Below are 27,777 nucleotides of genomic sequence, written 5' to 3'. Positions count from 1 at the left end.
ACGAGGACGTCCATCTTATAGACGAAATGTCCGAAAATGTGGTCTCTGTCCAGACCAGTGCAGGAAAAAATCCCAAGGTTTAAAACCAATCCTTAATCTCTTGAGCAAACCTGACTTTCGATTTGCTTCGTTAACTCGTCTGCTAGCGTGACGTTGACATTTCCAGGGTCAGTGCTACGTGGTCCAAGACTATTGCACCATGGAGGACACCATGTCTGGTCTGCTGGGTGGCGTGTGTGCGTGCGTGTGTGTGTGTGTGAGCTGCTAATCAGCCTCAAATCCCAACCTCTGAATTATGCTGTCTATGCACATTTTCCGATCGTCTCATTTACTCACAAAGGAGGTCATCCGGGACGTAACAGGATGACAGTATTTGACCCGCAGAGGGTGAGACATGGCGGGGATCTCGAGACCCAAATCCCTCCAGATGCTTGCTAATGTGTAACCCCGGAGCAGAATTAAATACAGCCGAGTACGCTGAGCCACACTCGCTTGCTTTGATTAGTTGGGGAGACTTAGGGAATCATCGATCTCTTTTAAAGTGATTCATCATTCATTTAACAATTCAGTGAGCAAACATCTGAGTTATGACTTTGATCCACGCTTCAGAAGCACATTCCTCAAATTTATAGACGAGATCGCCAGTTTAAAGAGGCTGCTGTTAACCTCTGTGCTAATTACTGTCAACATGAAGGCATGAATTGTATGGCTGATGAAGACACATTTGCCAGTGAGTGTGTGCGTGCGTGTGTGTGTGTGTGTGTAAGGGGAGACATGGAGATTGCTTGCCTCCATAGTTGATTGGTCAGCTCGATTGCTGCCCCGGTTCCAGCATGAGGTCATCCCAGCCTCTGACCCGGAGCGTTGTTCAGACACAAATCCCTAAGATAACATCGATCGGTGTGTGTTTGTGTGTGGGTGTGTGTGTTGGTGCAGGAAATCATTATATCAGTGCGGTATGATTACTGGGTGCCTGAATTTAAGAGGCAAACACAGCTGAGGTCAGTAAAGCTGCAGTTCACTGAAGTCCAGTGTCTCCGGCTTATTAGCAGCGAGCGCTAAAGTAAACTGAGCCTTGGAACATAGTTCTGATTTATGCATATTTATGCAACATTACGATGCATCAATTCCTGGATTCCAGTCATGCAATCAGCCATTAAACATCTTTATTGTGCGTGCTGTTGGCTGAAGCCCTGAGCTGAGCTGAGCCAATGACATTGAACACAGGCTGTGACCTCGGGATGAAGAGCTGCTGCTCTTCCTCTGTCCTGACCAGGCTGCCAGGAAGGATCAGATCCTACTGGGTTGTGAACTATGGATGTAATATTAATAATTCATTTTTGATTTGTTTGTGTTTTTTTTTTGGGGGGGGGGGGGTTGAAACGTGACCCAGTGCCTTTAAGCAAGTTGTGAGTCCTAAACTGATTCCGCTGTTGCCTGGCGGAGATTAATTTGTATTTAATACCAACATTATCGCATTAAATATTTAAAAAAATGATAATAACCACAGAGATTATATTAAATATTCTCAGCTTAATTAGATCATTTAAATGGTATTGAGCCCATGGGGGTTAATGACAAGGTTAGATGAGATATGATCTTATCATAATAATGATTCCGTCTCTCCCTCCCTCTCTCGCTTTATTTATGACAGTGAGCCATTATGGGATGGATGTGGTTGTCAGGCATTTCTCCTGGATGCTTTAACCTGCCACTGACTCAAAGAATCTCAATTAAAATGAGCAACAATGAAAGCAGAAAGGATCAGCTCTCTCCTTGACTTTAACAGATCGAGGCTCTGGAACACACACACACACACACACACACACACACACACACACACACACACACACACACACACACACAGCGCGCCCAGACACTCACTGATAAAAGGAACCTATCTCCACTGTTGCCATGCGCTTCCTTTCAGTGCCATTTTTTCCCTTCTTTCTTTTGCTTTAATACCACAGACCTGATGGTGGTGAAAGGGCAATCAAGGCTGCTCTCCCTGAGCACTATTAAATCACCTACAAATGGAAGCAGGACGGGGAGAGGCGATGAAGAGTTTAATGAAATTTCTGGGGTCTAATATTCACAGCTTCAGTCATCCATCTCATAACAAACCGATGTTGTGAATGCGTTTCACATTCGCTTCTGCTGCTGTTGATTTTCTGCACGGTCGAGGATTTCAAGAAAATGGTCCCAGAGCAGCACATTAGATCACATTTAGATACACTGAATGTGCTAACTTTTATCGCTCTACCTTGAGTTTTCAAACTCAGAATTGGTGGAATCAAATAAAGCCACGTTTGGAGGGTCTTAAAGCTTCTTAAGGAACCGTTCTCACCGCTCAGAGATGACTAAAAGGCTTTTAAACCAAAAAAATGGGATCAGCCTCTTCCCAAAATCCAAGTCTCCGTAAACTGTTCCACGTCTCTACAGCGTAAAATCCTCACGTCTGTTTCCAAATCTTGGCATTAGTGGATTTTAAGAATGAAAAAAAAACTCAGGACCCAGAGCAGTGATCTATATTTAAAAAAAGAAGTTGTTTTTTCTGAACAAATAGAAAAGTCCACTGGTTGTTTTTGCTGCAGCGCTGCGAACGTTGTTCACGCTGATGCGGATATTCAACTGAAAGCCCAACGTTACACTCGGGGCATCTCTGTTGCAATGCAGCAAAACACAGCAACAGACTTAACGGATTAGTTTGCAGCTTGGCCTCCTGTAAAGAGAGCAGAACAGCGCTGTTGTCAGATACCTGCCTGCCTAGAGCCTCTCAATCAATACACCCGTTTAGATACTCCACTTTCTTCCTGAGTGCAGCAGCCATCCAGACTGCTGTCAGCTTTCTGAGCCCATTTTCCCCAAAAGCCCCGTCGAAGACCAGTGAGGGGTCACTTTTCAACTTTGTCTTTGTGAACGGGAGGTCGCCCAGGCATCAGCGCACAGCAGGGGGTCCCGCTCGACTCCACTCCGCAGGCCTTTGAACCGGCAGACATCAAGGCTTTTGCACGCGGAGAGGCAAATCCTCAGAACGTCTTTGTTGTCCCCGTCGCCCTTTTTTCCAAAATACCTTTCATGGCCTCGCTGTTGTGGAGTCACTTCCCAGCAGAAAAACGCGTGTAACGACAGCGGCGTGATCGCAATATGCGCCCAACGCCGGAAATAACGACGCCCGCTCAGGTGCCGCTAACTGCTGTGAAGCCCTCTCGCATCGCTTTCAGATGGATGCACCCTTTGATAAATATTAATGCCGCTCTCCACGCCATCACTAGTTTGATGTGTTCGGGTCTCAGCGTGCTTCATTATGTGACAAGCAGGGAGTGAGAACAGTCTAATGTATCACACCATGGTGGGATCCTAGACTATAAATAGAGACCAGACCTACTCATACGTGATACCCACTTGATGCATGACTCCTTTCACATCATCATGCATCAGCGGCAGCCCGTTATCTTGCAGAGAGGTTTCGTATTTTTGTTTCTAATCCTGCAGTTTGGGGGGAAATCAGGCTCGCATGTCACTGACTATTGCCCCCCTCCCGATTTAAAGTCGGGTTTTAGAAATCAAACGTCCTGATTAATCAGGGGGCAGTGAAGATACACAAGCCTGATTTTAATTTCTCACTTGGCGCCAGATTTCGTCTCTTGAGAGACACAGGACGCCGTTCTGCCGTCCCTCCAAGACGAGCATTTTTATTATTCCCTTCATCTCTGCTACAACCTCTCTGATATGTTTTCATGAATTTTCTTGTCATCTCTGTGCACTGCGTAACAAGTCGGTCGGCTGGCTGGCTGTCTTTGCAGCGCGCTGAATTCTCCATCAAGGGGAAGCTGTCACAACAGCCAACGTCTATCAAGCAAGCCTTGAAAATGCGGCGAGTCCGTCAAGTCTTTCTCTCCGCTTGATAAAAAAAAGTTGTACATTCATCTGAAAGCAAAACAAAAGGGGGGCATTTTTAATAGGCACAAACTGTGTTTAAATGGATCTGATACCTGAGCTTGAATTATTCATGGGGAGCAACCCAAATAAGGATTTCAAAAACACAGACAGGCTCAGTTTTCTGAGGCAGATTTAATAGTGGAGGTTGAATTCTGCTCAGTATTGGGAAGCATGAGGCGAAGGTTCATTATATTTATTTAGTATCTCAATATTTCTCAAAGGAGCCAAACAGTCACGATGTATTTGTGTTGTTTAGACAGACCTCACCCCCAGTCTATGGATATTCATGTGTGTCGTCTTTGTTGGGGGAACTTTAGACTCTTATAATGACCTCCATCTATAAATAAAGATGGAGAGAAGGAAACAAAAGCACTGGGAATGCAAATGTGTTCGGACGCTGGAGACCAGTTAGGACAAAGGACCGTCAGCCACCTGTCAACCTCATAAAGATAACAAAACCCCAGATGTGCAGCTGAGGCGACAAGGTTTCCCGTTCAAGAAGTTCTGAACGGTAACGAAACCCCAGGAGCTTCGGCTCACGAGCCTCCTTGTTAAATTTAGGGCAGCGGCAGATTCGGAGTTGCAATGATGAACGCCCGTAACCAAGGCAGCGAAAAATGCAGACGTGCGCCGCCCTCATCCGAGCTGCAAGAGCCCCAGCTGTGAGTCATCTGACGGTATCCGTGGAAATGAACCGGATCTCTACCTGCAGGCCCTGCAGGGTTCGAAAACACTCACCCACAGTTAGATTTATCCACACTGTTACTGCTCTAGTTAATCTGATGGAAGCAAAGCTTCCCTTGTGGGTATCACAGCACCAATATATTAAAGGGGGAAAAAAAGCCTAAAATAAATAATGAATGGCTTCTGACCCCCTTTACTGAAAAAGCAATCAGGATTAAAGATAGATTTTGAATATTTTTAAGCAAATACTGATAAGACCTACCCTTCATATTGTGGCCAGACTCAGTGAAAAGGATTTTACTGATGAAGAACAACGTTCCGCGGTCATCTGGGTTTTTTTTTTTTTTTAAATAAGGATTTTTCTCAGTGTGTCAGGTGCCTAAAGTGGGTCCTTCCCAATCTTTTGTGATTGTGACTAATCATCTCGACTAAACGCCCGCTGAAGCTGTTAATCAGAGAATGTTTCTTACAGGGACAATGTCTTCCTGTTCCCACTGATTCTAATTAGCATCGCAGCAATGTGTCTCGCACGCCAACTTTGACGCCGCAGAATGGTTGATCGCATAATTCCACCACCTACTTCCAGCAAAATTAAAAAAAATTGAATCTCTTTTCATCACGCCGCAAGCGTCAGGCGCAAATGTGCTTTTTATTAGAAAATAAAGGCTCCGAGGCTTCGATTGTGGGCTGACAAGCTCGTTACCCTGTGCATCATTTACATAATTGCAACAGAGTAACTCCAGTTTGAGCCCAAAACCTACTTTTGAAAGAAAGAATCTGTGAATTATAGTTCTGAGTTGACATGTGATGTATACAGATGATCCATATGGAGTCATTAAAAAGTTCTCTTCCTCCCTTTGGCTTGCTCAGACAGTTTTGGCGTCCTCACCAGGGTTGAACCAGGGTTCACTTAAAAACCAACCAAAGACCTCCATTTTCAGGAGGACGGATTGCTGGTTGAGAGTTTGACTGTATTGAAAAAGAGGCAAAATTTGAGGTGAAAGGTCAGAATGGACTCATGTTATAACTCTGGTAGCCAACTTTTGTCTTCAGTTTTGGTCTTTTGTGTAAATCCTGGAGCATCACCTTTCGATCACTACGTGAGCCAGGCCCAAACCGAACCTTTACATGAACAAAATTTTGCCTCAGCCAAATAAAAACGTACAGGTTTGAAATTCAATCAAACATTTCAGTGGATCTCGCCAAGCTTTCGATAGTCAGACCAGCTGCCGGCTCCTTTCATGGTGAATATGTTCAATCCCGATTTATTTCACATTTCGTTAACTATTTTATGCACCATGAGCGCCTTCTCAGCCGGGATGTACGCGGTTTACGTTCTGCTGGTGCAGGAAGGTCTGTCAAGTTTGTGGGGGTGGGGGTGGGAGGGGGTCGGTAAGTGCTTGTCCGTGCTGTTTTTTTAAAACTAAGCTGCTGGAGAAGGCATTTCAGCGTGCACGGCAGAATGGTTTTCCTCTCTGTGCAATTCTTTTGCTCTTTTTTTCTTGGCTCAGCTCCTGTCATGTCAAACGTGCACGCACGTGCGTTCGTGTGTGTGTGTGTGTGTCACTGTTAGACGTGAAGGGTTGAACATTCTTCCGGGGCATTTATTAATATTTTCTTTCTTGATTGTAACTCTTTTCAGATCGAGAATTCCCCACAGGCGATCCGTCCGCCCAGTCGCCACCTCTGGCACAAGCAAGCACAAAGGAAAGCAGCCCCAAAGATAAAAGCTCCAGCACATCACCTGGAGGTCTGCTCCAGTCAACCGGCTCTCAGAAAGGACGCGTTCTTACCCAGAAAAGGGGGAACGGCCACTCTGTTCTGCCCCAGAATCTGCTCCCTCTTCTGGCCCGGGGACTAACGGTCAGCAACGTCCCTGAAAGTCAATCCCCGGAGCAACAAAGCGGGGGATTACAAAGGAGGGTAAAACCCCCAGCATCAGCTGCAGTGTCAGTTCAAGGCAGCGATCCAACTGAGCCTCTGCCCATGGACACACACTCCCAACTGCCTCACACACAGACACACATGCTGGAGCAGGAGGGGGAAAGCACCGCTGCGAGCGCGCTGCCGGGCACGGACACGGAGACAGAAACCATGGCATCAGGTATCAGTCATCCCTTAGTTTGAATGGACAAGTGGAGCATACTTTTCTCTTCAGGCAGTTGAATAATGTATTGGGACTAAATGACTTTAAGAGAACACTCAGATCATTGTGCTTGGCTATTGTATAAATCTGTATATTAGCATATAAATTTGAACATTATACTTGCAGCTTTGTGAACTAATTGTCCACTGATGTCATTAAAGTCCTCAAAGGAAAGCAATTATTTACAGTATTTCGAATTTATCACCAGCCACGATGCTTCACCTTTCCCCCTGTTGGCTCTTAGCTGTCTTTATCCCTGTAATTTCCATTATTAATCATATACAGCAGGGACTTTTACACTCCGGGCCAAATTAAAGGGATTACAACGCTGGGAAGTAAAAAGCAAAGTAATAAAATAAACTCTCCTGCTTCTTCCTTAGCTGTGTCGAGCTGCATGGTGAATTTTTCCGAACCAGAGGGGTACATAGACTCCTCTGACGACCCCCCTCTGTCTGACGGCGCCTCTTTGCACTGCACCTACACGGTGACTGTTTACACCGGCTACGGAGTGGAGCTGCAGGTATGCAGCAGCAGCATGTCAGCATGCAACGAGCAGTCCCTGTTAAACTAATCTGCCTCCTAGTGGCAGCCAGAGATACTGCAACGTCTGTCTGGATGATATTTAAACCAATATTATTGTGCCTTTTTCCATCCATCCATCCATCCATCCATCCATCCATCCATCCATCCATCATCATCCATCCATCCATCCATCCATCCATCCATCATCCATCCATCCATCCATCCATCCATCCATCCATCCATCCATCCCTACGTGTTTAGGTTAAGAGCGTAAACTTGTCGGAAGGTGAGCTGTTGTCTATCAGGGGTGCAGACGAACAAGGAGCCCTGATGGTCCTGGCCAATCACACGCTGCTGGTCGAAGGTCAGGTGATCCGCAGTCCCACCAACACTCTGTCCGTCTACTACCGCTCCACACCAGAGGGCAACATAGGCATCTTCCAGCTCCACTACCAGAGTGAGTCTATGAACTCAAATGTGAACATTCATGTATCTATACGCTATGCTAACATTCACTATGCTAACATTCTGTGCATGTTAATTTTTGCTTCTAAGGGAATGTTTGCGCTCTCTGTTCACACTAATTGCATAATCAGAAAATGTTCTCATGCAAACACTTAGCGTGGTGATTGAAGCTGTCGTGTGAATTAGCTAATTAGCACTTTGATTAATTGGCCATCAAGTCATTAGGTAGCTGTGAATCTGCACGTTGGGAAAGTGTGTATATGTGTGTGTGGTTCTGTATATTTGCAATTGGCCAGTAATGAATACGATGAGCAGTGGAAAGCAGGAAGCAGCGGAGGGTTAAGAGCCACCTGTGATATTAACCACAAGCATCCAGTCTATTTTACATCAGCACCCAGTAAGGAAGCGCTGATGAAGACATTCCAGGGAGAGACATTTTCAAGCTCTTATAGGGTCTAAAAAATAAGTCCGCGAGACACAACTCAGCAGCGCTGCCTGAAAATGCATGTGTGGAAACTAAAACCTTTTAGTTGAGCTACTAAGAGTAATCCTCTCAGAGAATTCTGTGTGTCAAAGACACACGTTGTGACTGCGGCGAAAAAAACAGCCTGTAGATAAAAATCCACGTGTAATGACTTGTGAACTGACATTGCAAAGTGTGGCGCCCAACGTATTTAATAAACTACGTAAAATGGCTTTTTCCAAATAATGTTGGGTAATAAATCACTTTACAAGAAGTCTTCTCCGAATCGAATGGAAGATTTTATGGTACATCCTCACTGGATCATCTTTTATAAAGTTTTTGCCTGCAGAAATGTGATCTGATGCGCCTTTAGATTAGCCCTCTGTCACCGTTGATATAGTGCTGGAGATCAGTTTACACTTCATTTGACTTCGGTTTTAATGCACCTGACCTCTGAATGGAAGGAGCCTTAAGGACAAATCAGGACAGGATGATAAATAATCGTAGGAAGATGCCGCCTGAAGGTTGTGTCCAAACTTTTTTTCACCTCCACGCAGTCTTCAGGTTGAGCTGCTCGCTGCCGAAGCGGCCACACTTCGGCGAGGTGTCTGTGCTGGACCTGCTCCCGGGAGGTGTCGCCCGCTTTCACTGCCATATGGGGTACCACCTGCAGGGGGAGCCGCAGCTGACGTGCCTGAACGCCTCCCTGCCTGTGTGGAGTGGCAAGTTGCCCATCTGCCGAGGTGAGCGGCGCTGGCATCTCAATGAACTGACATTGAGTAAAGGGGAAGCTCAGCTCAGGTTAACTTGGTCGGTTGATGTTGGTGGGGCTAATAATGTCTAGGCTGTAGGAGTTTGAGCCCCTGCGGAGCATTTTGGGACTCATGCTATAGGGGACTGGGTTGGGAGTCACTTCCTGATTGCTGTTGACAAATTGGAAAGTGAGCCGGTACAGCTTTGGTAAGAGAGTTCTGTCTACTGCAGCTCTTTGTGGGGGCACAGTGAAGAACGCAACAGTGGGGAGGGTGCTGTCCCCTTCTCCCCACCATGGGCTCAATGCCACCCAGGACCGTTCTTGCTCATGGTCCCTTGAAGCACCTAAAGACCAGAGACTGCATCTGCACCTGGAGAGATTGGTTTTAGGACCCACTGACAGGTGAGATTATCACTCCTGTTGTCTCCGTGGCGTCCCAGGGGACATGTTTGGCAAATGCTTTCTTCAAATCACCCACTTTATCCAGCCTCTGTCTGGTTTCTGTCAGGGTGAAACAGCGTTTATCGATATATACGATATATTTGAAATGCAGCAAGCGGCAATGCATTGTGAAAGGCTCTGATTGACGAGCACAACGAAAGCATTGGCTCCCTTCAGAGTGTGTTTTAGTCATTTTCACCTCATTATTTTAGCACTGCAGCCTCCAACTTTATGATTTTAATTAAGCCTGTTGGCATGTAGCAAGCGAGAAAGCTTTAACCTGTAGCAAACAGCAGAAGAGAGAGACTAGTGAACAATGTGAAGCATTTATCTTCGGAAGAGCCTCATATTTCCCAGAGGAATTAACACACATCAAAATGAGAGCTGAAAGAGCAAGAATATTGGACTTGCATTCGATCAATACGCTGTTGCCTTCCCCTGTGTACAAGTCCAACATTGTTATTTAATATATTTCCATACTATTAACTGGAAAAGGCTCCACGTGGACTTGAGCTTTTCAGCCAACCTCCCTCTAGTGTTTTCCATTTCACATCCTCTCACGATCCATTAATTCCGGCCTTGCAGGCTGGTGTTGTGGAGTGGACTGGATGCTGGCTCTGTTGTGCTCTTTGACTCGGGTCACGGTGGTCAGATACCGTTCGAGGGGGTGATCAGCGAAGGCCCGGCTGTCAGAATCCAGTTCATCACCGATCAGCCCAATCACAACACAGGATTCAACATCCGCTATGAAGGTACCGATGATTTTTTTCAAATTAAAACAACACTGAGGGTTTTAATGTATCGGTACATGTTTTACATCGCACTGTAAAGAACTCAGAGGCTTGTGAGGCTGTTTCTGCGCACATCACGCACTGCCAAGATGATTTTGGCTCGCCTCACTGAAAGTAGTCGTCCAATGGAAGCTCAGATAAAGCTTGGGGAGATTCTGGCAGTGTCAAATTGTGGAGGGATGGAAATATCCTTTACAAAAAGAGGGTTTATCCTGATCAGTATTGAGAAACTGGGAGATCAGCTTTGAAAGCGACAAATTTTACCCGGATTTATGTGCTTTTATGTTTGTTTTTGAGACAAAAGCTCCGAAATGTCTCTGCTAAAATTACACGGAGGTATCACAAAGAGAATCATGACCAACGTTGTCATTATAGCAGCAAACATTGTGTCCTGGAAATAAACTAACCTTACTGTCTTTTGCTCCTTTTGCTTCTCCAGCTTTTGAGCGCGGCCACTGCTACGAGCCTTACCTCCAGAACGGCAACTTCTCCACCACCGACCCGCTCTACGGTGTTGGAGCTGTGGTTCAGTTCACCTGCGACCCGGGCCACTCTCTGGAGCAAGGCCCCCCTGTCATCGAGTGCATCAGCGCGAGGGATCCCTACTGGAATGACACGGAGCCTGTTTGCAAAGGTATCACCTTTGAGGGAACGATTTAATCGGAGTCCAAAGATCCATCCGCAGCCGTCGACGCTCTGTTGGTGCTCGACAGAAAAATTGAGTTGAGCCTTTGGTCAGGTTGGGGGCTCAAGGCAAGAACCATACTCCCACAGTCCTCTTTTTCTGGTTGCACTTGCACGGTCAGAGGGACCTGTGCAGAGCTGAAAGTGGGCTCAACCTGTTTTTAATAGCCTGAATTTCAGCCCAGCCTATTTGTCAACATTCCACTACAGTTTTACATTTCTCAGAATGAGTTTGTGTGGCACTTTTGCACCCTGAGGCACTCCTTAATCATCTTCTTTTAATATCCCTCCAAATTTCTAGACACGCACGCTTTTGGAAGATTAGTCTTAATGGGAAAAAGAGACTTCTTAAGATGCACAGACCAATGTTTATCTCAAGCCGTAAGGCCCTTCCACCATGTCGACCCAGATAGCTGGACTTTGGGGTGTGGAGGGGCTGTTGGGGCTGAATTAAACCCCAAAAGATCCCATGACTTTATGACCCAGAGCAAAAAAGTGGTAGTGAATTCCTTCTTTTTTATAAACCAATAACAAACCCACTATTAAAGCCATTTGGAGCTGATATAACTGGACTTCTTCCTAACATTACTGCTGTCCGTTCACCACAGCACAGTGTGGAGGTGACCTCTCTGGCCCCGGTGGTGTCATTCTCTCCCCAAACTGGCCCGAGTGGTATGGCGAGGGGGAGGACTGCAGCTGGAGGATACACGTGGACGAGGACAAGCGGGTGCTGCTCGACGTACAACTGTGAGCACGACACCAACACTCAGACTCACAAACACCAAAAGCGTTCCAAAGTTCTGCTCTTAGCGGGAATCATTAAAGCATTCTACTGAGCATGGAGACCCAGCGTGGGGGCTGGCACCCCATCTGCATGGGCCTATTTCCCACTCGTGCTGAACCATTAAATCCAAATCTAGCAGCTCTTCTTCCCCTTTATGTGAAATTACAGCTTTTTCAAAGGCTTTACTTGCTGCATTGACTTTTTATTTATTATTTGACTGACAAATTGAAAGTCAGTTTGCCTGAAGTTTCCAGTTTTTTATTGGGCATTTTGTAACGGTGTGAAGTTTGTCCGTGTGCGCGCGCATTGCAGCCCAATTTCAAATCCTGGAAGGATTTGGAAAATGCCTGTAGTCTGAGTCCGGCTTAACAAGAAGAGGATTTTGAAATCGGTTCTGCCTTGTCCTGGAACACACTCGGCGTTGCTAGAAACCTCACGCGGCTCACGGTGATGAGCATCCCCCCCCCCCCCCTCTCTCTCCGCTGTGTAATCGCTAGAAAAGGGGCGCCGGAGTCGAATGTTCTCGACTCCACAAGCACCCACAGATGCTTCTTTGCTTTTGACCGATTCATTTAATAACACCGAGTGTAGAAGAGCCGTGTGGTGAAACATTTCATTCCACTTTGTTGTTTTTTCCCCCTTTTTTTTTCTCAAACGCAAACTATTCTTACACATAATGTTTTTCTGAAGTTCCAGCTATAATTTGAATAAAGCATGCAATGCTGCGTGTGTGTTATTACATATTCAGATATTCAGAGTGTTGAATGATTGTTGTTAGTAGCTGCCTGATACATTCATCATAGAATGCCATACATTGCACTTTTTGCACTTCCTGACTCTTTCCGTGTCCCCATTTCCAGACTGAACATCAGCAACAGCGACATGGTGACCATCACAGATGGCGAGGAGCTCGCCACTCGCATACTGGGGCGGTACGTTGGCGGCAGCAGCCCGTTCAAGCTCTTCTCCACCACGCCCGATCTGACTGTCACCTTCCACTCCGACCCGGCCGGGCTCGTTTTCGGCAAGGGCGAAGGCTTCATCATCAACTACATGGGTGAGAACTGGAAGAGTTCAAGTCTGTTCATTATACATCATTTGAACAAAACTACAACCAGATACATACCATTCTCGGAATATAGATATTCCTGATACACATAAATGTTGCCATTGATTTATTTGTATACCAATGGAATCTGATGAATCTATTTAATCTTGTTAAATAATCCAGCAGCCATTCCGAAGCAAAAGTACCTTTCAAATGTTTAGCCTTCATGAAATGAGGAAAATTCATCAGTTTTACCTGGAACAGAAGCTGGAGGGGATGTTGAGTCCTGCTGTGATATTTACCCGTGTAACTCTTAAGTGATGTGACCAATCGCCTTCCGATGGCTTTAACTGACGGCGATTAGAGGCAGAAAAATGATTCATGCACGAATGTGCTGCTAAAGACCGCTTTTATTCCAAACCTCTGAACGGCACCTGCTCCCAGCCACGAGTTCATCAGAAGTTGCCATGGTGATCTCGACAGCTTTTAGGCAGGCGCAGGATGTCACATGGGCATAAATCTGCTGAAATGTGTCCAGAAATTCTATCGTTTCATTCAAGGTAAGGTTAAATCATTTAACCACCCGTCAGCGCAAGAAAATCACCAACAGTGAGGAGGAAATGTGTGATATTCCCAGTACATCCCACCTGCTACCTGCATCAGAATAGACTTTTCTCAGAAGAAAATCCAACAGCACTGGGTTATAGATCTTATCTTTTAACCACTGCGCCATTAACACTGTATTTATTCTTTTTGGAAAATATCCTTAACACACATCGCCGTTTCATTCTTTTCAAGTTCTCGAGCGCTTTCCTGTGAGCGACCTGAATATTTAAAACCTTCCCCGCTGAGCTGGAAACGTCAGATTCCATTCAGCTCTGCAATTTGTTTTAATTTAGCCATTTTTGCCTCAAGCTGCCGTCTCCTCTTCCTCTCTTCCCCATTTCTCCCCTCTCATTTTCCTGTTTGTCTTCCTGCTCATTTCCCTTTGCCCTTATTCAATCGCGTCCCATTTGTCTCTGCATCCTACAGAGCCGAGCTCGGAATTTAACGAGCGACCAAATATACCCCCTTCCTCATTTTACACACCGTAAGCTGCCGCTGCTTCCCGTATCCAAACAACTGGTGCCAATTTGGGATTGCGCTGGGACGCACCCGCTGTCCAATTTGCTTGTCCCCCTGCAAGACATCCCCAATTCAGACATTTCCCAGAAGAGCGTATCGAGTAGATGCAGCGTGAATATGTGGGCTGCTCACTTTTGATTCCGTGTGTGAGAGCGCGTGGACGTGTGGGTTCCGAATAAATTACCCGCCGTACGCTCCGAGGCTGCGCCGATGAGGAGAATTCACTCAATACAGGATGAATAATTGATCCTGCAACTTACAAATCCCCGTAGGCCCGTTTTAATGTACAGTGTAATGCAATCCTCCAGACTGCAGGATCAATCATCACACACACACACACACACACACACACACACACACACACCACACACACACACACAGAGTCTTTAAAGGCTGCTTTTCTTTCCATTCCTCCAGGCTGTTATCATTTTGGCCTTAAACCAGTGTAGATTTTATTAATGTTCTTTCTTCTTCACAGCAGGAGCTGTTTTTATTTGTTTGTTTGTCTTTTAAGATGTCTACACTACACTAATATTCCAAGATTCCAGTGAAATAGGCCGTGCCTTCCAGGACTTTTCAAAGCTTTTTTGGTTATTAGTTTTCCTGCTGTTTATTTAAGACACTGTTTATTATTTTTCATCGACTTGCGTTTGTTTGTTATGAAGCATCATCGATTTTTGATTTGGTGGGATGGATCCAAAGGGAGATTTGGTTTAATTTGCAATAGGTTTTCAAGTGTGATGCGTTTGATGTGTGATCAGAGGGGTTCTTGATTCAGGTTGTTCCGCTCGGTGTCGGTCTCAGCCCTTTGCTTTGAGTCTTCAGACTCATCATAACAGCTGAATTCCTCCATTTACTCCGCTCATCCTTTGCGTGTCAACATGGCACAAATAATTTCCTTCAATAAAAACGCCCCAAACTGAGTCTAAAACACGGATGTTCCTGTTTTGGAGCGCGTATCTGCTGGAATAGGCTGCACCTGCTTGGTTATTGCTAAGAAATGATTTAATGATTCGATTGTTTTAGATTTCATAGAGTTTCACTTTAACATAAAATTCCTTTCACACCTCTTATTAAAAGGTCCGAAGGCGCCTGTAGGTGGCTGATTTAATATTCCGTACATGGGCAGATCTCTGCAAGCTGCAGGCACAAAACTCCTTCCCCTCATTTTAATCTGCAAACATGAAGAATCAACGACCCTGTGTGTGTGTGTGTGTATGTGTGTGTGTGTGTGTGTGTGTGTGTGTGTGTGTGTGTGTCACTTCCTGAACTTTGAGCCCCAGTGCCGCTCCACCGGGGGGCTTCAACATTTTTCTCTCATCATTTGAGGTCATGCCAGATATAAATAACTCTTTAAACTCTAAAACTTGCACTTCTCGCCTTGTCTTCTTCTGCAACTGCAGACGTTTGTTCTCACCAGGAGGGGGAATTAGTGAGCAATTATTTCTTCTGATTTTAGCAGATGAGTACATTTAACCTGTTGAATTAACCCCTTAACCCCCTAATCCTAATGCCTATTTTGTGTTTTAAATGTAGCTGTGATGGTTGCGCCAGATTACATCTAAGTGGATTTTATTTGGATCTTATGCTAGCAGTTACTCTTTTACTCTTCCGCATTCACCGCCGGTTAAATAAATGCAGTCCAATTTGGAAAAGCTGGGGAGCAGACAGAAATGAAAATTCTGACAGTAGCTGCTGTGAACTGAACCCAACTGGAACCGACGGCTGGCAGCTAGTTGTAATTCCAGCGCGGTCCGTTTCGTCCGGGGCCTGAATGAAACCTGACTGGTCTCTCAGACGATATTTGAATGCTGCCCGGTGCAGAACAGATCCATCATTCTGTCACACGGTCAAGTGAGCGCGCAATAAGTCCATCAATCTCCTGCTGTGGACTCCTCCTCACGGTGAATATTTGGAGGTGTCTAATGTCTGAATCAGTTGCGGTGCTGTTTATCTTGTTCTCTCCTTGACTCTCATGACTACTGCGATAAAGGAAAGGTGTCAGTCTGCTGAACCGGCCCGACAGGCAATAACAGCAAGGGGACGGAGTCATTAATCACCCTTTATATATTTTTTCTTTCCCTTTTGCAGAAGTGTCCAGGAACGACTCCTGCCCAGACCTGCCCGAGATCCAGAACGGCTGGAAGACGACCTCCCACATCGCGCTGGTGCGGGGAGCGCGCATCACCTATCAGTGCGACCCTGGTTATGACCTGGTGGGACAGGACACACTCACATGTCAGTTGGACCTCTCGTGGAGCTCACAGCCCCCGTTCTGTGAAAAGAGTAAGTCCCAACGTTCCACCGGCAGGAATGTCGTGCGAGATGCAGCTCAGCGCGTGGAGCACGTGCACCGAGTCTGTCTGTGTTGGATGGAAGCTGCATAGAGTCCATCCCAGACCTGGATAGATCACCAGTGCATCACAGGACACACACATTCGCTCGATCTGGTGTGGGAGGAAACAGGCGTGTCATAGGGACACCATTACAGTTTTATGGAGCTCATGCATATATGGTTCCAATTTACAATACACCATAAAGCTAATCTACAAATATGGGTCACAGACTTTTGTTTTGACGTCTATCATTTCCTTCTCAGTCATGTACTGTTCGGACCCTGGTCACGTGGAGCACTCCACCAGGTCTTTATCCGACCCCAAGCTCCTGGTGGGGACGACCATTCAGTATAGCTGCAACCCTGGCTTCGTCCTGCAGGGAGGCGCCACCATCACCTGTTACGGCCGGGAGCCAGGGACCCCCGTGTGGACGTCTGGACTACCTCACTGCGCCTGTAAGTGTCGGAATGACACAGAGGTCCTTTTCCCCGTGCACTTAGCATGAGTGATGTCTTTTTGAAGTTCTCTTTTCTTTGCCGATATTGCCCCAGAATGCCAGAGTGCGCTGTGCTGCATTTCCATCTGATGACAGATGATTTACGTGCACTCGTGCGTGCACTGGTGCGTGCACTGGTGTGTTTCGGCAATGTGTTTGATATGTAAATTCTATGCTAATGCACCGTACCAATCAGCCCTCAGCCACCTGGAGGAGGGGGAGGAGATTATCCATGAGTCATGTCACTTCAGTCAGAGCCCGTCAAACATGTCAGCTGGGCTCTGACGCAAAAGCTCGGACTTGTTTTGAGAGACTCAGCAGGATCCAGTGTTTCCTTTCTTCTTTTTCTTTCAGCTGAGGATTCTGTTTCCTGTGAAAACCCTGGTCTCCCTGACAACGGCTACCAGATCTTGTCCAAGAGGCTCTACCTGCCCGGTGAATCGCTCACCTTTGTCTGCTACCAAGGATACGAGCTCATCGGAGAGGCTGCTATTAAGTGCATTTTGGGAAACCCGTCGTTCTGGAGCGGCCCGTTGCCACTCTGCAGGGGTAAGACTCACTGATTTTTCTAAAATTGTATGTATAGTAAAATAAAACACCCCCTCGTTCTTGCCACCTTTGCATTTGCTTCCGTTAAGTCCCTTAAGGATGCACTCAGGCCAGGCAGCCTGTACCCTGCCCGTCACCTTTGACCCCCAGGTGCAGTTCATTTGAACTGCGGGAGCATTCCATTCAGACTGTCAGGCAGAGTTCAGTGCATGGTGTCACTCATGCACGTACAGATGTTTTAACAAATAAAGTTTGCTTCACATTTGCTTGAAGAACAACACATAAAAAGTTTGATTTGGTCTGCCCCACCCTTTCACAATGCATTATGGGAAACAATGAGTGCCCAAAATCGGCTAGAGCCTGAGGCTGTTTTTGTTTTTCGGATCAGCTTTATATTTATTTCCGTGGTTTTGAATATCCCGACTGAAAGCTGCTGTAGTAAACGCCTGCAGAGAGGCCGAGGCTGTCTCTACTGCTCTGTGTCCATCGGCTCTGCGTCCTCTTATTGAATTTGGGAGGCGTCCACTAAAGTCAACAGAGCACTTATAAATTCAGCTGATGGTCAGTTCACTGCAGCCTTGTTGAAACTCCACAGGAAGTGTGTAAATGTTCGTACGTACTGACTGACAGAATGATGTCTTGCAGCCAACCCCGAGTGCTTTGGCAACCATGCTTTGGAAGGTGAGTCCTCTGTGTGAGTCGGTGTTCTCGCTGGGTTCAAAAAAAGACAACAAACGCTTGTTTCAAGTGAAATGAACCCAGAAAACAAAACGTTTCCATCTCTTTGTGTCTGCTCTGCTTGCATCCTTCATTCCCACTGAATGTGTTTGCTCATCCAACACTCTTCTGTGCTTGGTGCTTCTCCAGTAGCGCTCGCCGGTCTTTGATACGTCTGACGCAGCTCGTTTTCCTCCGACGGTGCTAAAAACCCTCTCTGCTCGTCTGCTGTCTCTCAGTTGCAGAGGCCACGGCAGGTTCCACTCTGGATGGAGGGAACATAGCGCTCGCCGTCTTTATCCTGGTTCTTCTGCTGTCTGTGCTGCTCGGCGGAGCTTACGTCTACGTCACGCGGTGAGCTGGGATTACCAGCCCGATCTCCGGGACTGAGTCTGAAGAGCTGTCTTTTGTTAACAGCTTTGAGACGGCTTCAGAGCCGTGCATTAGCTTTCCCCTCCAAGGAAATTGAAAGATGGTCATCCGACTTTTTTTCCCCCTCCTGGTTATGAAATCAACTCCTGCTGCTGTGGAGATTAAACAACAAGACGCTGCACGTCTGTTTCCCAACTGTTTGCAGATTTATCTAACAGTTGTCCGGGTGGCCACAACGCTTCATGATTTCTGTAATTATAATGCAAACGAACAACAGACGAAGCATTTTTCCACGCTAGAATAAATGATTTTAATTTAGCAGTAATGATGGCTTTTTCCTGTTTCTGTTGTGCATGGCTGATTTTTTATTCTCTCCTTTAGATGTCGATATCACTCCAACCTAAGGCTTCCTCTCATCTACCCCCACCCTTACCGACAGATCACTGTGGAGACCGAGTTTGACAACCCGCTCTACGAGACAGCAGGCGTGAGTGTCCAGAATATTTGAAACCTTTAAAACTGGCCATTTTTCATCCCATTGTTCTCTGCGCTAACAGCGTTTCTTTCACTGTCACCAGGAAAGTCGCGAATACGAAGTTTCGATATGAGAAAGCTCACAAGAGACATTTCTGTTTGACCCATCCCGACTCCTCATCCTCTTTCTGTACCGAAGGAGGAGAAGATGTAAATACAAATAGATGATGTCCAGCCCCCTTCGGCCATGAAACGCATCGATGGATCCTGTTCTCTCCTCCTTTGACGAGTCCGCTTCAGAACGCGCGAGGACGGGAGGGAGACGAGTCAGCAAACACTGAAACTGGGCCGCTGGTGTCGCCGCTGGGGGACAGAGGCGAAGGTCCAACAGCACCAGAGGACGTAAAGGAGGGGAGAAGGGAACGGAGCAGGGGACAGGATGCAGAATGAGGAAGGTGGACTGAAGAGCTTGAATTCCTTTTTTTCTATTTTTGTGGTTCAACAGATTTCAAATAACCTGGGCTTTTTCAGAATGGTTAAAGTTATAGTCCTTAAACAAATCCTAGTTTTACTAATATCTGTGGTTGTATGCCTGATGTTACAGCCCTCCATGCAGTTATGTTGCCATATATTTCATTGCTGGTTGCAGTTTTATATCGGGTGGACTCACAAAATGGCCCATTCTGACCATTTAGTTTCAACATGGGCCTCAATAATCTGCCCCCCCCCCCCTTGTGTTTTAGCCTGCAAACTGCAACTGAAACCTCGGTTCATATGGGACGATGAGCACAACAGTGTTATATTGTTTAGAGATTTCCAAGAGCAGAGCTTTATTTGTGTTGTCGAACAAGTTTCTTCAAGTGATAACAGGAAACAATGTTTGTCTCTCGTGTTCAGTACAAGACGTCTTTTTTTCTTTTAAAACTTGGCGATTTTTACAGCTTGCTGGTGCTTTCAATCCAATGTCACTCAATCATGCTGTAACAATCAATTCATCATTCCAATGAGCCTTCAAAAGACCTAAATTATCATCTTGCATACAGCCACTTGTCATTTTCTCCAGTTAGATAGTTCTTTGTAGTGGTTATTTGACCAATTTTTCAGCTCTCGCCACCACAGATGTTTGCTTCTTGTATTTTTTTTTTAATATCTCTACTTATGTGTGACTAAAAGAAATTGCTTTTATGATTTTCACATCACTCAGAGCTGAGAATACATTATAGGAGGATGATGATCACGCTCTTCAATGAGAATCCTCCAAACCCAAATATCTTTTCATGCTAATGAGACTTAAACAGTCTAAAATGGAGACACCAAAACCCAGGCCTCAAGGGCCGAAATCCAATTGGGTTTTCTGTCCTCTCAGGTGGGAAAACTTGTTCCCACTTAGCTTTGTAAAAGCCACAATTTTCCATCTGTGAGGACAGAAAGCCCGGTGGGATTTCAGCCCTGGAGGATTGGGTTCCAACATCCTTGCTGTAATTCTACTTTATGTAGCTTTATTTTTCACCTTAATTTAAGTCACTGAGCACCATACACTATGCATCCAGTGTGGTGATCAGGTGACAATCATGTGTCTGGGACAGAAAGCGAGCTTAATAGTGTATAAGAAACTTCTGATGCGGCTCCGCAATTATCCACCAGGTGGCGCCGCTTCAGCCAAAATTTAAGGATTATAACTTTAGGAGCCTTGGAGATTCTTCAGTGTTGACCTTAAAATGTTTTGCTTTTTTTTCTAACCATCCATGTTAATGACTCAGTGTTTCCTGTGACAAAATGATAACATACCAAAAACAGAATAATTGTAAGTGGCTTCATTTTCTTCCTCAGGCTGAAGAATTGTCCCCTGTCCTACATGTCCCATCTGCCCGCAGTCACCTTTAAGGCTTCTTACTTCAGCTGGTTCTGTTCTGGATATAGTAATAGTTTAAAGTGGTATTTAAATCTCTGGCTCATGGGCCAGCACTGTACTGATGTCTTACTTCTCACATGTAGTTAGTTCGATGACTGTCTTATTGTGGCCTCGGAGTTCCTCCCAGTCTGGTACCAGTTGTTGGAAAAGGACCATGTATTGATTCAGATTTGCTTTCAATGACCGATCTTTGATTGCAAGGTCAATCACCCCAAAAGATGATGTATTTATTTTGATGTACTGTATATGTGATGTTTTATGCAAACTGATAAATGTACATTTTCTTTAAATAAGAAGACAAATGTTAACATTTTCCCTAAATAAAAGGCAAAAAATCAATAAAAAAGACAAAACTACATTTTAGGATATTTAGTTGAGTTCTTTATTAGCAGGAATAAACTGATCCACAAATAGTAAAACATACAGTTCAAATAATTTTTAATTAAATTCACAGTAAGGCAACATCATACCTTGGCAATTAGAAATACGTTTGAAAAATTCATTTAAGTCAATTCCACTCTGGGCCTGGTTTAAACTTTGTGACATACTACAGTTATTGAGCACAGTGGATTATGATTAACGGTACTATGAGTGTGAGGCGAATAAACGGAGGTAAGGAACCAGACACAATTCTTGCCTCATGCCTCTTGTTTCTATCAGCTCACATTAATCTTGGTTAATTTGAAAATCACGTGATGTGAAAACATCTTATCTCACCATAACATGATTGTTTCTTGTTATAACGCGATACTGAATCCCGCAGCATTGACGGTCGATTTTGCCATCTGTAACTCACCTGACGGCTGTGACGGCCCACTAGGTGGCCTCACGTCTGGGTTTAATATTTGGGATATGGTGTCTTTGGCTGCGCCTGGTCTGGTGTTGTGCTTGGCCTGCAGATGGAGCTGTCTGGACCTGTTTGGGAGGCCACCACTCCAGGTGGGGCTCATTAACCTGATGAACCAGTGATGGCCGAGGGTCAGCTGCTGCCGAACGAAATTGGAAACCTTGCCGAACGCGTCCACTGGAGAGTGCCAGTCCCGTTGTTAAAGCCTTGTTGGGATTACCCTCGTTGGATTCTGATTATATCCTGTTGCACCCTACTGCTTTCACCGTTACCATTGACTGTTCACTTTACTTTTCAATAAATCCCTTTTTGTTAAAAGTGCTTGGTCTCCCCGTTTATGTTGTGGTCATTCGGAGCCAAGTGGTCATGACACGGCACATCTGACCTCTGATTGGTCAGAATCTGGTTGTTTCCGGCCGTGGGGATCGCGGGGCCTTAGGATTTAAGGGCCAGATTCACGAAGCGTTCTTACGAACAAATTTGTTCTTAAGTCCCACTTACGAACAGTTGACGAAGATTGTGGCATTCACCAATTTCTTCTTATCCTGGATTTATTCGTAGGTAAGAACAAATCCTACGAACACTCAGGAGTACTCTTGCGCACATTTCAGTGCCGACATGTTGGCATGGTTGTGTTTTCTTCTCTTGTGCAGTTCAATAAAATTCAATATTACAATGATAATTCTGTCATATTTATTTATTTATTTGTTTATTTCCTATTTTGGTGATTTACGGAGAATTTTAAAATTACGTAAATGTGCCAATGACTTAACATTAATCAACCAAATTGGAAACCATGCCAAAACTGTCTTTTTATTTGATTTTATCTTGATTTATTTTATTAGGGGATCGAGGATATGCCCTGGTTGTTGACACCACTGACCAACCCTCAGACTCCACAGGAGTTTTATTCAATCAGATGCATGCGCGCAGTCGCTCCACCATTGAACGCACCATCGGCATGTTAAAGGGGCGCTGGATGTGTTTGGACACAGAGCCACAACCCCGTGAGGATGTGCGTCCTGACGCAATGATGGGGCCAGACTGCAGGCACGCGGTTCACGTTCGAGCGCGATTAATTGCCCGTTTGTGAATAAAATGCATTATTGTCACAATCCGAGCACAGCTTTTACACGATTATTTTTTTTTACATTCTTCTTTTTTTTACATTCTCGTTGATTTCTTTAAGCGTGTTGGCTATAGTCATCAGGGTTGAGGCAATTTTATCAAGCGTGTTAGCCATCCTTTCTTGATTGTTCAACACGGCGTCAGAAATCAGGCGTGGAGAGGCAAGCTTTGGGCATTTCGCTTTGGGCATTTGGCTGCTTTCTGCTCTGTCTACAGGGTCCTGCTGCAGTTCCTTTTATGGGCATTAGTGGGCGGTGACTTATGCTAATCGTATGTTAATTAGACTCACCTGGCACGCGCTTTCAACTTACGAACAGATGGCATTCATCAATCTAAGAACACAGCTGCGAACAATTCTGGGGCTTACGAACGCGTTGATGAATCCGACGTAGGGTTTTCTTAAAAAACTTCTTAAGGACAACTTAAGAAAGAATCTAAGAAGATTCGTAAGAACATATTGGTGAATCGGGCCCTAAGTTTTTGATAAATTCCAGCACACAAAGTAAAACTTCTGAAGTCAACAAAGACGAGTAGCTGGCTGACGCTCTTAAATCTTATATAGTTAAGTTTAGAAAAGATTTTCTGCGATTTGAATATTAAGATCTCGTTATTTTATTTTCACTTGTGTCTCTCCTTTGGTTTTAGGGTCTTAACAGCGCAATAAATCAAACCAAAATCAATCAATACAGAAACAAGGGGGGGGATTGCCTGGATTATAAACAGCTTCTTTGAAACATCAAGTTCTTCCAGCAAATCATGCGGAGCTGGCTTCAATTTAGCCTTTTTTCTTGGATGAGTGTTTCAGTCGAGCAGTTCCACCCTGTGGGTGGGGAACAAATCCTGCCTCTTCGTGTTTTCCTGCTGCCAACACGTTTTAATGTTTAAATTATTCTTTTTGTTGCCATTCCGAATGCTAATAAGAACATAATGCTCCGGCTTTCCTGCTGTGGTTAATTCAGTCGTTAAGGAAGCCTGTACCAGATGCTTGACGATTTTAACCTCCACAACCGCCACAAATAAGTCTTTAGTATTCTCAGCACACAGCATTAATTCACATTGAGCGTGTTGACCAGCTGATTACCAAAACTCACACTAAACAAGAAAACATTTTGATTAATGGACTCATGGAACACACATGACAATTTGGGATGTAACCAGCCCCCATCTCCAAGGTCACTACGCGGCTTCACCTGGTTGCCAGGTAATATGCAAACAATTATTGGTGTATTGATATACCATGTTTCAGTATTTTTGATGGTTATGAACAAAATAACATAGCTGAGGGATAAAATATGCAAAATACCTGCATAATCCTAAACTTACTTTGCAGTATACGCTTTAGTTTTAAGTTCAATTATTCATGCAGTCACAGCCTTTGAGGCACAAAGTATTTATATTTACTTTTCCACAGACTTTCTGTTTGCACTTATTTATTTGGGCTAAATGTGCACCATTACAGGAGTGTTCTGCTTTCTATTATTTTAAACCCTTTTACGTTGAGCAAACAGATTTCTGTTTTATTCCATTAATTTTATTACTTAGCATTAAAACATCAATTGTTGAATAACTTATTTTCTATGGAAACGGGTTCAAGACGAATTTATAATCCGGTTGGCCATCCCTGAAAAGTAATGTATCCCTTTATTTTCACAGTTGGCAACAAAAATAAGTCTGATAAAATAAGAAGTGCCTAAATGGCAGTACACTTGTCGCTTGATTAGCGTATTTATGCAACCAGACTTTCTGTCTTTAAACCTTTTGTTTAGTAGCAAAAGTCCTTTACATCAGCATTGATGCCCAATAACATACGTCATGTACAATAATGTACCAACAATTACCTTTGGCCATGTGGCCAATCAAACATGTCCCAATTTATCCAGGTGATGATGGTGTGTTAGGGCTACTAAAATTAAAATCTATCTGTCTCTCCATTCAGTTGGAACAAATGTGGCCCTACACATGTATGGATGATAGGCATGATGATATACTACACAGCTTTGAAAATTCCTCTTTCAAAGTTCAAAGCACAACAGAGCTTTGAGCTATAGTGCACGATATAACATCTGCGTTATGTTGAATTACAACAGCCCATCAGCCTGCTATTAATGAACCACCAGTGGGCTATCGACATACCAACCTCAAGACTATTTGAAATTGAATTATTCAGGATTGATCTGTCCTGACACACTCCATCTAAAATCCTTTGGTCCTTTAAGCTTACCCAACAATCCAAGTGAACCCCAGCAAACACTGTAAAATGAATGGAAGAGAGGAAAATCACGGAAAAAGGTATGTTGCATTTGTTATTTAAATGGCTACAAGATGTTTGTAACTTTGGAACTCCAGAAAATTGTTAATGATTATGCTAAAAACAAATCATTGTTTTAAATGAATGCACTTTTTTTTAAAGTGTGGCGATGCAGATCTTTGTGAAGACCTACATTGGCAAGACCATCACCGTGGAGGTGGAACCAAATGACAGCATTGAGAATGTCAAGGCCAAGATCTGCGATAAGGAGGGAATCCCTCCTTTCCTGCAGCGTCTGATCTTTGCTACTAAGCAGCTGGAGGATGGAGGCAACCTCTCCACCTACAACATCCAGAAGGAGTCCACCATCCACCTTCTGATCCATATGTACCCTACGTTGAAAATCCTTGTGAGGACCCAGACTGGCAAGACCATCACTCTGAGAGTGAGACCAAATGACAGCGTTGAGAATGTCAAATCCATGATCTGGGATAAGGAGGGGATCCCTCCTGACCAGCAGTGTCTGATCTATGCTGGCAGGCAGCTTGAGGATGGGTGCGACCTCTCCACCTACAACAGCCAGATGAAGTCCACCCTCCACCTTGTGCTCCGTTTGACACGTGGTATGCAGATATTTGTGGAGACCCTGACTGGCAAGACCATCAGTCTGAATGTGGAACCCAATGACAGCATTGTGAATGTCAAGGCCAAGATCCATGATAAGGAGGGGATCCCTCCTCACCAGCAGTGTCTGATCTATGCTGGTAAGCAGCTCGAGGACGGCCGCTCCCTCTCTGACTACAACATCCAGAAGGAATCCACCCTCCACCTTGTGCTCCGTTTGACAGGTGGTATGCAGATATTTGTGAAGACCCTGACTGACAAGACCATCAGTCTGCATGTGGAACCCAATGACAGCATTGTGAATATCAAGGCCAAGATCCATGATAAGGAGGGGATCCCTCCTGATCAGCAGCGTCTCATCTTTGCTGGCAAGCAGCTGCAGGACGGCCACACCCTCTCTGACTACAACATCCAGAAGGAGTTCACCCTCCACCTTGTGCTCCGTTTGTCCGGTGGTATGCAAATTGTCGTGATGCCTATGGCTACCAGGCTCAGCACTCTGGATGTGGAATCAAATGAAACCAATTAGTGCCAAGGTCAAGATCCAGGGGACCAATGGGATCATCCCTCACTCGCAATGTCTGATCTTCGCTGATGAACCACTGGAGGATGGTGGCACCCTCTCTTTAAGGAGCTCACCATCCACCTTGTGTTCCATCTGAGTGTTGCTGTTAGCTGCATCACAAAAAAGAGTCCAGGAGAGGTTGATTCACAATGGCAGCGTGGCTGAAGCTGCAGGGGCTCAGGATGAACCCTTCATCTGTCCATTATATTTTACTGCACAATTAATTGTATTATGTCAATAAAGGTTCATTCTATTCTATTCTTTTCCATTATAGTCCATAAGTGAGTCTGCAGATGAGCAATCAGGATTAGGAAAGTTAATGTAACGTCATTTACATGTAAGCCTCCAATATTACAGTAGTCATAAAGCACACATTCAAAAGCACACAAAATTTATAATTATTTCCCTCCATGCAGTTAAGAAAGCAAAGAGTTGGTTTTGGTGGGAGCAGAAGGGACTTCAGTCCTTGGACTGGTGTGTAGATCAAACGCTCTCTGATTAGGACTCGCACCACCACAGCAAACCATTAAACTGGAATTAATTTCCTCAATATAGTGTTATTGGTCTGCAACTGCCTTCAATACAATGTTACCTTAAGTTTAATCGGAATCACCTAATTTTCCCGATGGTAACAATATGGAAGATTTAAGGTCAACTTTTATTGTGTTTCAAGGGATTAACTAATGGGACACATGAATGGCCTCCTGTACAAACCGTTTCACCATAATGTCCATATTATATTAAGAGACAGTCAAATTCTGGGTGGTTTCAGGGCAACAGGGATATTTTCCTGCTTTCCTAGAGAACAGTCTCAGCACAGGAGTCACCAAAGTGAGCGTGCAGTTTTCTCTCAAGGTCTCTGTGAACTCTGCATGAAGGCGTGTTGTGAGGAGGAGGGTAGAGGAAGTGTTGGGTGGAGCAGGAGCTGGACTCCTCACTGACTGACTGCACCTGGATGCTGACGGCGGGAACCGGCTGGCACGGAGACGGGTGTGGCGAAGGGTCTCCGGTGTCGAGGCTCATCTGGGAGTGGGCAGGCGAGGGGGGGCAGGAGATCTTCAGGTGCAGAGTGATGCTGAGAAACAGTGGTGGAACTCTTTACTCCTCCATCAACCCCCATTCATCCAGTTTTAGGTGCAAAGACTGACCTCATATGCTACCCTAGAGACCTGCAATGAATCTTCCTAAGCCTAAAAATGCATTTATGTTAATATAAACTCATACAGCTGGATACAAAATATAAAGATGTGAACTTGTACTGACAGGTTTTGATTGCAGTGATGTTTAGAAGCGGGGGTGGGGTGGGACAGGAAGCATGTTAAGGGAAATTGAAACAAAATGAAGGCGTCAAAGCTAATATCCATGCAGGAACACTGAAAAAAGAAATACTTAAACTGGGATCGAACCACTAAAATCAATCTGAAGAAACAATCAAAACTGGATGAGGCTATCTCCATAAAAAATATTTGTGAGGATTTCGGTTGTTTAAAACAATGACATTACAGTAAAAGTAGTATAATTACTAGTGTAATTTTTAAGACACTGAATAGAAAATGTAGAAAATAAAACAACTCCTGGTTTACTCGTGATGAGACACTGCTACAGTAACACAAATGTCTGGTTTATAGTTTGATCATTCAGGTGACCACAGGAAGCAGAG

The 27,777-nt window shown here is 44.8% G+C and overlaps 2 protein-coding genes and 2 long non-coding RNA genes across 5 annotated transcripts in view; 3 read left to right on the top strand and 1 right to left on the bottom strand.

Moving 5' to 3' along the window:
• Nucleotides 1–21,063, top strand: part of LOC130517207 (seizure 6-like protein) — a 31,581-nt gene extending 10,518 nt beyond the window's left edge. The window contains exons 2-17 of one of the 2 annotated variants that reach the window (XM_057018951.1): nucleotides 6,269–6,730; nucleotides 7,153–7,292; nucleotides 7,556–7,751; nucleotides 8,780–8,965; nucleotides 9,207–9,378; nucleotides 10,003–10,169; nucleotides 10,648–10,842; nucleotides 11,501–11,639; nucleotides 12,537–12,733; nucleotides 15,941–16,135; nucleotides 16,449–16,640; nucleotides 17,036–17,230; nucleotides 17,876–17,911; nucleotides 18,187–18,301; nucleotides 18,701–18,806; nucleotides 18,898–21,063. In XM_057018951.1, coding sequence (XP_056874931.1) covers nucleotides 6,269–6,730; nucleotides 7,153–7,292; nucleotides 7,556–7,751; nucleotides 8,780–8,965; nucleotides 9,207–9,378; nucleotides 10,003–10,169; nucleotides 10,648–10,842; nucleotides 11,501–11,639; nucleotides 12,537–12,733; nucleotides 15,941–16,135; nucleotides 16,449–16,640; nucleotides 17,036–17,230; nucleotides 17,876–17,911; nucleotides 18,187–18,301; nucleotides 18,701–18,806; nucleotides 18,898–18,927 — 2,723 coding nt within the window. In that variant the 3' untranslated portion in view covers nucleotides 18,928–21,063. The remainder of the gene's footprint in view (nucleotides 1–6,268; nucleotides 6,731–7,152; nucleotides 7,293–7,555; nucleotides 7,752–8,779; nucleotides 8,966–9,206; nucleotides 9,379–10,002; nucleotides 10,170–10,647; nucleotides 10,843–11,500; nucleotides 11,640–12,536; nucleotides 12,734–15,940; nucleotides 16,136–16,448; nucleotides 16,641–17,035; nucleotides 17,231–17,875; nucleotides 17,912–18,186; nucleotides 18,302–18,700; nucleotides 18,807–18,897) is intronic. The other variant, XM_057018952.1, reaches the window with a different exon arrangement.
• Nucleotides 12,608–13,948, bottom strand: LOC130517266 (uncharacterized). Its single transcript, XR_008947672.1, has 3 exons — nucleotides 13,814–13,948; nucleotides 12,980–13,247; nucleotides 12,608–12,740 (listed from the first exon to the last, which is right to left on the bottom strand). It is a non-coding gene; the product is annotated as an uncharacterized LOC130517266 (long non-coding RNA).
• Nucleotides 21,064–21,995: 932 nt separating the features above from the next.
• Nucleotides 21,996–22,667, top strand: LOC130517264 (uncharacterized). The gene is made up of 2 exons (XR_008947670.1): nucleotides 21,996–22,113; nucleotides 22,398–22,667. It is a non-coding gene; the product is annotated as an uncharacterized LOC130517264 (long non-coding RNA).
• A 938-nt stretch (nucleotides 22,668–23,605) lies between these two features.
• LOC130517232 (polyubiquitin-B-like) lies at nucleotides 23,606–26,324 on the top strand. Its single transcript, XM_057019009.1, has 3 exons — nucleotides 23,606–23,881; nucleotides 24,897–24,969; nucleotides 25,091–26,324. Exons 1-3 carry the CDS (start codon nucleotides 23,797–23,799, stop codon nucleotides 26,079–26,081), a joined length of 1,149 nt encoding a protein of 382 aa, XP_056874989.1. The 5' UTR covers nucleotides 23,606–23,796; the 3' UTR covers nucleotides 26,082–26,324.
• Nucleotides 26,325–27,777: the final 1,453 nt, after the last annotated feature.

Source organism: Takifugu flavidus, chromosome 20, assembly GCF_003711565.1.
Source record: "Takifugu flavidus isolate HTHZ2018 chromosome 20, ASM371156v2, whole genome shotgun sequence".
Taxonomy (NCBI): Eukaryota; Metazoa; Chordata; class Actinopteri; order Tetraodontiformes; family Tetraodontidae; genus Takifugu; species Takifugu flavidus.
The sequence above is the reverse complement of the archived record's forward strand: the minus strand, read 5'-3'. Positions and strand labels throughout refer to the sequence as shown.